This window comes from Chanodichthys erythropterus, chromosome 24 (genome assembly GCF_024489055.1).
Source record: "Chanodichthys erythropterus isolate Z2021 chromosome 24, ASM2448905v1, whole genome shotgun sequence".
Lineage (NCBI taxonomy): Eukaryota > Metazoa > Chordata > Actinopteri > Cypriniformes > Xenocyprididae > Chanodichthys > Chanodichthys erythropterus.
The window spans coordinates 2,444-15,000 of record NC_090244.1 but is presented as its reverse complement, the minus strand read 5'-3'; the positions used below and the strand labels follow the sequence as shown (position 1 = coordinate 15,000).

Below are 12,557 nucleotides of genomic sequence, written 5' to 3'. Positions count from 1 at the left end.
GTTTTCTCTGCCGTCCTCCACTTACGCCACGATGGCGGTCAGAGAAGTGCTGAAGATGGACACCAGCATCAAGAACCAGACGCAGCTGAACACCACCTGGCTGAACTGACCGTCACAAACTCTTTCGCCAGGGTTACTCCTGCAGTTTATTTGGCTACGTCGTGTTTGTAATTTTGACAGTGAAGAAGTTACACTTAGTTTTTCTGTTTACTCAGTTTTAGTGTTTGTTTGTTTTTTTTATGAGTTTTTTTTTAAAGCTCTGCCAGATTATAAAGACAATTATTACATGCGTTTTCAGAACATCAGCATAACCTAAACTTTGAGCAGTAATTGAACACATTCTGGTTCTTGTGAGATTAATTTAGCTATTTGATGATTTATTATTGTAAAATATTTGATTCCTGCTGAATCTTTCACTGTGCATATTTTAATCTGAATAAATGAATATTCCTGATCATGTATCAGTGTTTTACTGCATCTGTCGGGTTTGTCCTGTATGGATTTACTCTCGTTCCCAGCCAGATCAGTCATTCCAGCGCAGCAGACGAGATGAAGCACTGCGTTCCTCCGGACAGATTCTTCTGTTCTTTTGTTTTTCGTTCTTTGAGCGACTGGCGCTTTATGCATGCTTCGCTCATAAGAAGGAGTCAAGGCATTTTTTCTGGACTTGACGTCTATGAAAAGCTTTAAAGATTGAAGACTGGCTGCTCGTGACAGATGATCACATGACTCTGATCAGATCTAAACTGCTGTTATCCTCACCGAAGCACTTGCTAGTGGTGAGAAAAACTTTTCATCAATGTAATCATATCTGCAGGATAAGACTGCCATGTTGAGACATTTAAAGTGTTCTGGTCTTCATGATAACTGTTAATTATAATCCAAATACTGACATCAGATTTTTTTTTTTACACATTTTTGCCTCAGATCAGTCCGTTGCGAGGAAACCAACCAACCATGTGTCCAGTACCATGACCCCTGACCCCTAATGTTCCAAAACCAATGCAATGACTGTAAACATCATGTAAAAGTCTATATACTGAGCGGAACATTTAACAATTTTTGAACCGTTCAAATGACACTCTTAGTGCTTTTAAATAACCAGGTGAAAATCACAATTTAATAATATTGGTTTGTGAATCTCGTGATCAGTGTGAATGTTAAACACGAGGGTAAATAGAGTGCCTCAGGGATGATGTGTTTTTGTAGGCAAAACCCAGAAACAAGTTAGCATTTTAGGACTTGCGGTTCCATCGCCTTTAAGTCTATGGGTTTTTTGAATGGGTTTTTGTTAAATCGTCTGCAATAAGGTCTGTGGTTAACAAAGCCTCTAAATACTTTCACGTTTTGATCTATGACATAAAACACACCAGTTATAACCCACTTGTGATTTTTTTAAACCTTTATTGTGTCTTAAAAACAGCGGTTGCTAACAAAGTGCTAAAAGGGACTACTTTTGGCAGGGACTTTAGACGTCATCACGATAAACAGGACATTTGGACAGCATTTCTCATGAAAAAGTGTATAAGTATTCATACACAGCACAGATCGTAATCAGCGAGCATGTTTTTAAATAAAGATGTTTTTTAAATAAAGTTTGAGGACGCTTGGTGGTGACGTTGATCCGCGAACATGGTGTGCTGTAGTCCGTTTATAGCCTACTGTTAGCCTTTTATATCTGACCACTTTATTTAGGCTTCAAAATATATAAATGTAGATTTAACTTGTAAAGATTATCTTGATAGACAAAACGTGTAGGTGTCATAACCCTTTGTTAAACAGAGCTTATTTTTTGCGATTTTCCAAAAGTCTGTGGGAAAATTGCATAGGCTTTCAATTGAGGGAACCCGTGCACCACTAACTTCCGGGTTGGCCTACAAAAACACGTCATCCCTGAGGTACGCTTTGGGCTGCCCATGACATAATCTACTTAATATTCATGAGATGCCTTTCGCCCGCAGCTTCTCTTTAAAGCTGCTGCTGTGCTGATTCAGTCATGAGACTCTTCATGAAACATCTTTCAGTTTCTTATGAACCATTCTTTAATTCCCAATAGCACTTTTAAAATTGTAATGACTTACTATAATTCTTGTGTGTATATTTACTGTGTTTATTACAAAACGAGTCTTTATCGTGCAGTAGATTATATGGAATATAGTCCTGTTTTATGTCGAAATAGACTCATGAAATATAATGTAAAGCTGGTTTGTTCTCAGAGGGTCAGGATGGTGAACAGCTGTGGTCTCATGTCTGAAAAAAATGAGCCAGGTATAAACTCTCCACTTCCTCCTCATAATTACAGCTTTAACGGCTTATATTGTGTCTCTTAATTACAGCAGTAGGTGCAGATCTTCTGATCAGAATCAGAATCAGAACGAGCTTTATTGTTAATGTTATGTTAGGTAGGTGTAAATTAGAAATGTAAATAAGTATATGTGTTAAATAAATAAATGAATACATGAATGTATAATAGTGTGTTTGTGTGTTTGTGTGTGTGTGTGTCGTGTGTTCCTCGTCTATTGTCAAGTGTTCATGAGATGGATTGCCTGAGGGAAGAAACTGCTCAGAGCTCTGTAGCGTCGACCAGATGGCAACAGTTCAAAGAGGGAGTGTGCTGGATGTGAGGGGTCCAGAGTGATTTTGCCAGCCCTTTTGCGTACTCTGGATAAGTACAGATCTTAGAGAGTGGGGAGAGTTGTACCAATGATTCGCTCAGCAGACCGGACTACCCTCTGTAGTCTTCTGAGGTCAGATTTGGTAGCTGAGCCGAACCAGACAGTAACTGAAGTGCAGAGGATGGGTTCAATGATGGCAGAATAGAACTGTTTCAGCAGCTCCTGTGGCAGGTTGAACTTCCTCAGCTGGCGGAGGAATGTGGAGCCAATGTGAATGTCCCATTTCAGGTCCTGAGATACGGTGTTGCCAAGGAACCTGAATGACTCCACTGCAGTCACAGTGCTGTTCATGATGGTGAGTGGGGGGAGAGCAGGGGGGTTTCTCCTGAAGTCCACGATCATCTCCTCTGTCTTGAGCGTGTTCAGCTCCAGGTTATTGTGACTGCACCAGACAGCCAGCTCTTTAACCTCCAGTCTGTAAGCAGACTCGTCTCCGTCCCAGATGAGGCCGATGACAGTGGTGTTGTCTTTTTCTATTGTTGTTTGATTAGAATTAAGGACATAGACCACAGCGGATATATAAGGCTGTTGTCACTTTAAGACAGATACTCTAATCCAATATATTGATCCACATTTCTCCCAACTGTCTGTGTTCACTTAAGACATGACCAACTGTGTTTATGTGAATACTTGACAGCTGTAGTACTGCATTGAGCCATTTTCCGCTGCTTATTGTGCTTAACTCTTTTTAACATCAAGCACGCCCACCCTTATTTTACTTGGGTAAAGTTGGTTTTATATTCGCACATTCGGACTTCTGATAAATTCAGACTTTCCAATAAATGTGCAATAAATTAATGTTTGCGAATTTTAAGCAGTGACATGATATTGAAAACCAACGATTGTCAACTTACATTTTTCACAGTCGATCAAAATAGGCAAGTATTGTTTTAATGTCATATTTACTTGTGAATGTCCAATGTAGTGTGATTAACAAGGCTATTGAATACGGATGTCCGAATGTGCGAATATAAAACCAACTTTACCCAAGTCCTTATTTTCCCATTCATGTTTCTTTATTGCTCTAACATGTCAAAAACAGTCCTGTGCCACAATTTATACATTGTCATCCTGAGCAGCCCTGTTCGAGAGGATATTTCAAGCTATTTCACTGACAATAAAGATTAAATGCTAAAAATGCAGATATGTATCTGTTAAATTAATTTTGTCCATAGAAACAAAAGTAGCTAAGTTATCTAACATGTCACACTTTATCTGTGAAGTTGCTATAATTGCTCTATTCTTCTGTCCTATAATGACATTCATTGAGCAATATTTTACTACATTACCTTAATTGCACTGAGCACCAAAGCAGCTTATTTTTTTCCCAGTTGGATCCAACCATGGCTGGAATAAGATTCATATACTTAATCTGCCTTTGGATCCAACATGATGTCATGTGATTTACTTGCATGTGGTGAGCTATATTTGATAGTCCTATTAACACTGAAAGAAAGTTCTTGTATTGTTCAAGAATAAAATGACATATTTGATTGTAATTTGTATTTGAAATACTTAAAATACTTCAGTCTCTCAAAGTATTTAATTACAAATTACAACTTCAACATAAAATGTAAAACAGTTCAGTTTGGTTAGAGCATGCTTTAATGTTGGAAAATCAAACAGAAATCAGTCTTGAGAACCCATCTGACAGCTTGCTGGAACCAGTTGAAAAACCAGAGCTGTTTTGAAAAGGGCTGCGTCCGAAATCGCCTACTCACTGAGTAGGTACTTAATTTCAGTAAGTACTTACTTTACGAGCCTAAAAGAGTAGGTACTAATCTCGTTGAGTATGAATGTGATCCGGATATAGTCCGCCATGTTGACGTTATCATGTGACCTACGACGTTATCACAAGCGCAACAACTTTACAACAGGTTTAATTCATATCTGTAAATATCTTGAAATTTATTTATTTTTTTAACCCTACTAATATATATATATATATATATATATATATATATATATATATATATATTGAAGCCTTATGTTGAATTATTCTGTTATTTAACCTTGTCATTGTGCTTTTTTCTGTGTATATAATCTATTTTTTTTTTTTTGTCATTATGATTGCTCATTGTTAGTTCTGCAATAATAATATAATAAAAAAGATATGAGTGACAGGTGCACTAACACCTCACAGCACCAGTAACTTGCCAACGCTACCTTGTACAGTTTTCATCAGCATTTGCAATATCTGCACAAAGGACATGTCGGACAGCTGCTTGAAGATCACACCTTTGGAGAAGACTAATGTATTACTACTAAAGAAAAGATTACCCCAGAATGAACAGCATTGCTAGACCACCCTAACACTTAATAATAAATGCTGACCAATACTTAATCATATTAATTTTTTACATAAAATAATGTATTATTAAAACAAGCAAATTGTAATGTTTTGTCATATGACATAGCTATGCATGAATAAACACTAGACAAATACAACCAAGGTGAACACATCTCAATTTACAGTCAAGCAATGAATTAATGCATGAATAAAATAAATATATTTTATTTACGGACAATAGGAAACATAAATGAGTTATAGAATGAATAACAGTAATAATAATAAAATACATATACAAGTCAACAACACATGAAACAAAGCTTTATTCAAACTCGTTCTTACAATCGCATATTTCAGCCCTGCTGCCATCTCACACAGCTGTGCCAATTCTGCAGCTTTATTCTGATTAAGCAGCTGACCACCATGAACACCTTCCTCTGTCTTTGCCATCTATAATGTCCCTCACTGCTGCTCCTCTCAATGGGGACATCTCTGATCCAGAGGATGAGGAAGATGATGATGGACCCCTGAACCCCACAACCTTGAAGCAAGAGAGGGAGAAGATGTGTGGGTCAATCTGGCTGCTGCTGTGTCTGCTCCAAACATTCATGTGCTCTCCATGAACAAGACTACATGTAAAACATTTAAACTGATTGAAACGTTTAATAATTCATGTCAGAATTCTGTTTCCTGACATATTTCATTCAATATTTTTACAATTACGTGCTGTTTTTTTGTTTCAGCTTTATTATTTTAGTGGTGTAGTGGGCTAAATCTCCGGGTTCGATCTCCGCAGCTGTCACCATCCTTAATCAAGACACTTTACTACAGGTTACTCCATGGGGATCATCCCTGTAATAAGAGCACTGTATGTCACTTTTGATAAAAGCATCTGCCAAAAGCAAACATGTAAATAAATGTAAATGTGATTTTTGTAAATCCTTTTTTGTTAGTGTCTTGGGCACAAACACTCAATAAAGCTGATTATTTCTTAAAGTTTACCTTTTCAAGGTACTACCATAATATAAATGCATACATACAGTTTCTATTTGGGGGCTTAAAGGGTTAGTTCACCCAAGCATATAAATTCAGTCATTATTCAGGTTTCTTTCCCCCACAAATGCCGCCATCACCTTGCCTTGCAGGCAAACATACCGACATCAAGAATCAGAAGTGCTGTAATAACTCTGTTTGAAATTACAGTAATTAAAATAAACTACAAGTTAATATTTAAATAGATTTTTTTATTAATTTCTGTAGTGTACTCACTCAAAGCCATTGACGGCATCATTCCTTCATCAGCCTCTCTCCACTGGATAAACACACGTGTGTTCATCTGTCCCTGTAACATCCAGACAAGATTCATGTTTCCTCTGAGATTTATGTGCTACATTTACATGTTTATGTTGTGTTAACTCACTTCTTATCCAACTGTATATAATTTACCAACAGTACTAACGGACAAATAAAATAGATAACTTAGATCTAGTTACTTGTACATTTGTTTATTTACATTCATTCCTGTACATTTACTTCCATTCATGTAAAGTGTTGGGAACAGACAGTGAATTCTACATAATAGCACACATCACTCAAGATGTATATTTCATATTGTGATGTACTCATTACCTGCAATAGGCTACTTATTGAATATTTTCCTGTCAGATGTTAAATAAACATTTAGTAATCAACTTTATGATGTATATGTTATGGTATGCTGGTGTAGAGAAGAGGCAGATACGGATTTCCACAATTGCACGTAGTATTTAATACATAGAAGGCAAGGAGAACCAAACATACACGTTATACAACATTCAAGACGGACGAGGAGTGAAGGGAGTGAGTGCAATATAAAGGGAGTGCTAACAATAGAGTCCAGGTGCAGGTGATGAGTGATGATGAGGAACTGACGAGGGAAGTGAGTGCAGGTGTGGAGAACAGGAGGATTCTGGGAAATGGAGTCCAGGGAAACAAGGGATCTGTAACAGTACCTCCCCCTCCCGGTAGGCGCGTCCTCGCGCCGTAGATGTAACAACCGGGAGGGGGGCGGGCGCCCTGGAGACCTCAAACCGGAGCAGGGGAAGGAGTAAACTGGAGTGGAGGTCTCCAGGGCAGGTCCAAAAACCATGGCGGGTCAGGAGCCGTGGGCAGCCATGGCGGGTCAGGTGCAGCGGGCAGCCATGGCGGGTCAGGTGCAGCGGGCAGACATGCAGCGGGCATACATGGCGGGTCAGGTGCAGCGGGCAGCCCTGGCGGGTCAGGTGCAGCGGGCAGCCATGGCGGGTCAGGAGCCGAAGCCTTCGAGGCGTTGAGCCCAGGCGTCGCTGAAGGACTGGCGGGTGATGGCGGAACCGAAGGCTCCGCCGACCGAAGCGCAGCCGGGGCTCCAGAAGGCCGCAGTTGAACACAGACGACAGACAACAAAGTGAACACTAGGGGGAGTGAGGAAGCCAACTGGAAGCGAGGGACGGAGGGACGGAGCGGAGACGGAGGAGTGCAGTCCAGAGGGGAAGGCAGGCTGACGAGGGACCAAGGTGTGAACGGGGGCAGGATGGAGACTTGTGAGGCTGGAGGACTGATGGGCAACGGTGGAGCAGAGGGAGGTTGGAGCCAGGGTGTAGGTAATCGCCCAGAGGTCCGAGGTGGAGATCTGGGCGAGGGGGCTTGAGGTGAAGGTTCAGTGAAGACAGACATGGGAGGCGGGAGAGGGAGGCAGGGAGGGAAAACAGTCTTTGGGCTGGAGGGTTCAAAAACACAGTTCATAGGAGCAGTAGGTTCGGCGGCGGCGGCGGCTGGAGCGGCTGGCTCGGCGGCGGCGGCTGGAGCGGCTGGCTCGGCGGCGGCGGCTGGAGCTGAGGGCTCGTAGGCGGCGGCTGGAGCTGAGGGCTCGTAGGCGGCGGCTGGAGCTGAGGGCTCGTAGGCGGCGGCTGGAGCTGAGGGCTCGTAGGCGGCGGCTGGAGCTGAGGGCTCGTAGGCGTCGGAGACTGGAGAACTTTGCTCGGCGGCGGAGACTGGAGAACTTTGCTCGGCGGCGGAGACTGGAGAACTTTGCTCGGCGGCGGAGACTGGAGAACTTTGCTCGGCGGCGGAGACTGGAGAACTTTGCTCGGCGGCGGAGACTGGAGAACTTTGCTCGGCGGCGGAGACTGGAGAACTTTGCTCGGCGGCGGAGACTGGAGAACTTTGCTCGGCGGCGGAGACTGGAGAACTTTGCTCGGCGGCGGAGACTGGAGAACTTTGCTCGGCGGCGGAGACTGGAGAACTTGGCTCGGCGGCGGAGACTGGAGAACTTGGCTCGGCGGCGGAGACTGGAGAACTTGGCTCGGCGGCGGAGACTGGAGAACTTGGCTCGGCGGCGGAGACTGGCGCTGCTTGCTCGGCGGCGGAGACTGGCGCTGCTTGCTCGGGCGGAGACTGGCGCTGCTTGCTCGGCGGCGGAGACTGGCGCTGCTTGCTCGGCGGCGGAGACTGGAGAACTTGGCTCGGCGGCGGAGACTGGAGAACTTGGCTCGGCGGCGGAGACTGGAGAACTTGGCTCGGCGGCGGAGACTGGAGAACTTGGCTCGGCGGCGGAGACTGGCGCTGCTTGCTCGGCGGAGACTGGCGCTGCTTGCTCGGCGGAGACTGGCGCTGCTTTCTCGGCGGCGGAGACTGGCGCTGCTTGCTCGGCGGAGACTGGCGCTGCTTGCTCGGCGGAGACTGGCGCTGCTTGCTCGGCGGAGACTGGCGCTGCTTGCTCGGCGGAGACTGGAGAACTTGACTCGGCGGCGGAGACTGGAGAACTTGGCTCGGAGGAGACTGGAGAACTTGGCTCGGAGGAGACTGGAGTACTTGGCTCGGAGGAGACTGGAGAACTTGGCTCGGAGGAGACTGGGGTTGAGGGCCATTTCATCCCCTCAAACACAATTAAAATCCCCACAGGCACTGGAGCTGGCTCTGTGGGGACTGGAGCTGGCTCTGGAGATACTGGAGCTGGCTCTGGAGATACTGGAGCTGGCTCTGGAGATACTGGAGCCGGCTCTGGAGACACTGGAGCGGGCTCTGGAGACACTGGAGCGGGCTCTGGAGACACTGGAGCGGGCTCTGGAGACACTGGAGCGGGCTCTGGAGACACTGGAGCGGGCTCTGGAGACACTGGGGCCGCTTTCTTCCTCCTCCTCCGCTTACTGGGCCCAGTAGCGGAATATGGGTCCAGCCTGGGGCAGGCAGGGAGTTCGCTGGAGCGGTGTGCGGAGGAAGCCGGAGGTTGACTAACTGGCCCGGCCAACCGTGTTTCTGGATGGACTGGACGACAACACTGATCCTGAACCTCTTCTACTAAGAATTTGGAGCCATTCAACCACAAAATTAAATTGATAGTATCGCTTAAGGAGAAACAAAAAACAGGTTCATCAAAACGGATAGTGTCGTCATCCAATCCATCCAAAAACAAGGAGATCAACTGAGCATCAGGCCAGTCAGACAAGAAAGCAAGCTCCACGAACTCCTCCACATACCTCTCCAGCGAACGTCCTACCTGCAGGAGCCCGATAATGCGTTCGCTGGCTGTTAGAAGAGTGAGAGGCGCTGGAGGAGCAGGAGCCAGGGAGCTGGTGGAAGTCTCCATTTTTTTTTTTTTTTTTTTTTTGTGAAAATCCAACTTCTTGGGTCCGTCTTTCTGTTATGGTATGCTGGTGTAGAGAAGAGGCAGATACGGATTTCCACAATTGCACGTAGTATTTAATACATAGAAGGCAAGGAGAACCAAACATACACGTTATACAACATTCAAGACGGACGAGGAGTGAAGGGAGTGAGTGCAATATAAAGGGAGTGCTAACAATAGAGTCCAGGTGCAGGTGATGAGTGATGATGAGGAACTGACGAGGGAAGTGAGTGCAGGTGTGGAGAACAGGAGGATTCTGGGAAATGGAGTCCAGGGAAACAAGGGATCTGTAACAGTATATGGTTTGGAATTCATGTAAATCCACTTTGGAGACGAACGTGTGTTTATTGAAGCTCCCCTGTTAGCTGTACACAATAAAACGTGTTTTTACTGCAAAATCACAACTATACTACACTGACTAGCGTCTTTACACCTCTACAGTAGTTCAACAAATGCGATTTTAACACAAGTAACCAAGTTTTTGGTTTTTAATACTCACATTTGAAAACATCCGTGCCGCTTTTCTCCTCCGTGTTCGAGTGTGACGTATCCTCTCCCGTGGCCTCCTGGGATAGAAGAGTGTCCATCGGATGAACACTTCAGAATCTGGGCGGGAGGAGTAGGCCATCCGGGAACTTCTCGACTACTCATTTATGATTAATGAGGATTTCGGACGTACTACTCCTTTCACGTACTGTTTTTCCCCTACTATATAGTAGGTAAGTAGGCATATTCGGACGCACTTTAAGTAGACGCACGTCCGAATCTCGCGAGAATTAGACATCACCCAGGTAGTTCTCGCCTACTCTTTTATGAATACTTCAGATTCGGACATACTTTTTCGCTCGCCTACTGCTTTTCCCCTACTATATAGTAGAGAAGTATGCGGTTTCGGATGCAGCCATGGTCTTTTATATCTTTGCTGTGGTGCATCATGGGAGGTGGGAGATACCAAACTGGGGGTTGAAGGGTATTTATTTTAATTAATTATTTATTTATTTATTTTCATTGAAAGGTTTTGCAATGGTGAAATATGTTGTTATGTAATACATGTATTTTTTTTAGTTAGAGCACTTACAAAAAGGGTTAGATATGTTTATTTGATTAATTAAATTTCTGGTTGCTTGCATGTCTGTCAGTGGTTGTGCCCATGAGTATAAATGCCCACTAGCTGAACTTTCACAGCATTGTCAGTCTGTGATGGAAGTTGAAGAGTAAAGAATCGACTGAAGGTTGGAATTATTGAGTGCGAGAAGTTTGTTTTTATGTTATTTATTTTGTTGTGTTACAACCTAATGTCATTAGAAATAAATTGTAAACTGCTTCAGATTTTAAGTCCTGTGAGTTTGGTGTTAAAAGAAGATTTTCTTTTAAATTTGAAGCAGTTTACAATTTATTTCTAATGACATAAGGTTTTAAGTATGATTACAAGTATAAATGTAAGTATAAAAACAAAATCTGTTCTATAGTATTTCATAGAATATTCTGTAGGATTGCACACCTTCAATCATCTGATCATAGTAATGTGGTAATGTTTGTAATGATATTTGAAATGTGCTAAAATGTAAGAGTTACCATACATGTTAAAATCCCTTTTGTGTACTGCTCTTACAAACCATTCCTTTGCTAATAGGTTATGGAGATTTAGATTTAATGTACAACAAGTATTTGTTGCAGCCCTAGTAGCATAAATGAGGGTGTTTTACAGTCTATTAGCAGCTGGTCTATGAAAATATTTGACCATTCTTTAAGAGTTTCTTTTCTCTTGCTACTTTCAAATTTTGGAAAATTTATAGATTAAAACATTTGAACATGTAACATGCTAGGTGGATGTGAAAATGTTAAAAATGTTACAACCATCACATCCACCAAACCGTCCATTTACACTGTATGTACAATTTTGTCTATGTCTTTCAAGTGCTTTTAACAGTCCAATTACTTATTTAAATCACTTTGTTCCAGTGAGATTGTGACCTTGATCGGGAAAGGCAATGTATGTTTTATCTTCTGCCTCTGGTTTCACAGACAAGGCTTAAGATAGTCCTAGACTAAATTCATGTTTGAGCTGTTTTAACTGAAAGAAACTTGCACTAACATACCTTAAAATGTCAGTGCCATTATTTTGTCTCAAGATGCACAACAGTAGCGTTTTTAAGGCACGGTTATAAAAGCTAATTAAGTGTCCTAACTGAGCTAAGGCCCAATCCTGGCTTAATCTAAATCCCATCTGTGAAACCAGGCCAGCATTTGTTCACTGATGAAGGCTGCAGATAAGGCAATTAATTTCATTGACCAATTGTAACAAACACGCCAGGTTCCAGCACCGTCCAATCACAGCGCACACCTTCCCCTGAGTACTGATCACCGTCACCTGCACCTCATCAGCGCCCTCATCACCAGCACTATTTAAGACACACTCACACTCATTGTCCGGTCTCGTTTGCATCAAAGGACTTACCTGTATGCTTACCTCAAGGACTCTTCTGACTACTTACCTGTTCTCTGGGTTTCCTAAGCTCCTTCCTACGATTCTTGTCGGGTGTGAAGTGTTGTCTGAAGTCATCAGCTCCATTCAGCAAGTATCATTCTCCATTGTCACTCTGCAACTACAGAGGACTGTGTCATTCACCATATCACTCGTACATCACCAAAGTGCATCTGCTACTCACCTGTCTGCATCATATACTCTGCTTGTGTCCAATAAACAAACCTGGTTTATCTATCTTCTGTCTCCTGCCTGGTCCTATTGTAACACTAATGTACTCCAATTGTATTTTTTTTTTAAATGCATTGCTGTTTGACCTGCATTTCTCCTGTTTCACATGCAGGAAACCATGCAGTCCCATCTCTTTCCTGCACATCACCCAAACCTTTAATTTTCTGTTTACAGCTGTCTGGCTATTCCAAAGTTCCGATGTGGACTTTACATTCCAGATGTAGCAACACT

General features: G+C 43.1%; 1 protein-coding gene across 2 annotated transcripts in view; it reads left to right on the top strand.

Annotated features, from left to right (window-relative positions):
- The window catches only part of pus7 (pseudouridine synthase 7), a 16,349-nt gene extending 15,864 nt beyond the window's left edge, over positions 1–485 (top strand). For both annotated transcript variants that reach the window (XM_067380554.1, XM_067380553.1), the window contains exon 17: positions 1–485. This exon is cut by the window's left edge and continues 28 nt beyond it. In XM_067380554.1, coding sequence (XP_067236655.1) covers positions 1–109 — 109 coding nt within the window. In that variant the 3' untranslated portion in view covers positions 110–485.
- Positions 486–12,557: the final 12,072 nt, after the last annotated feature.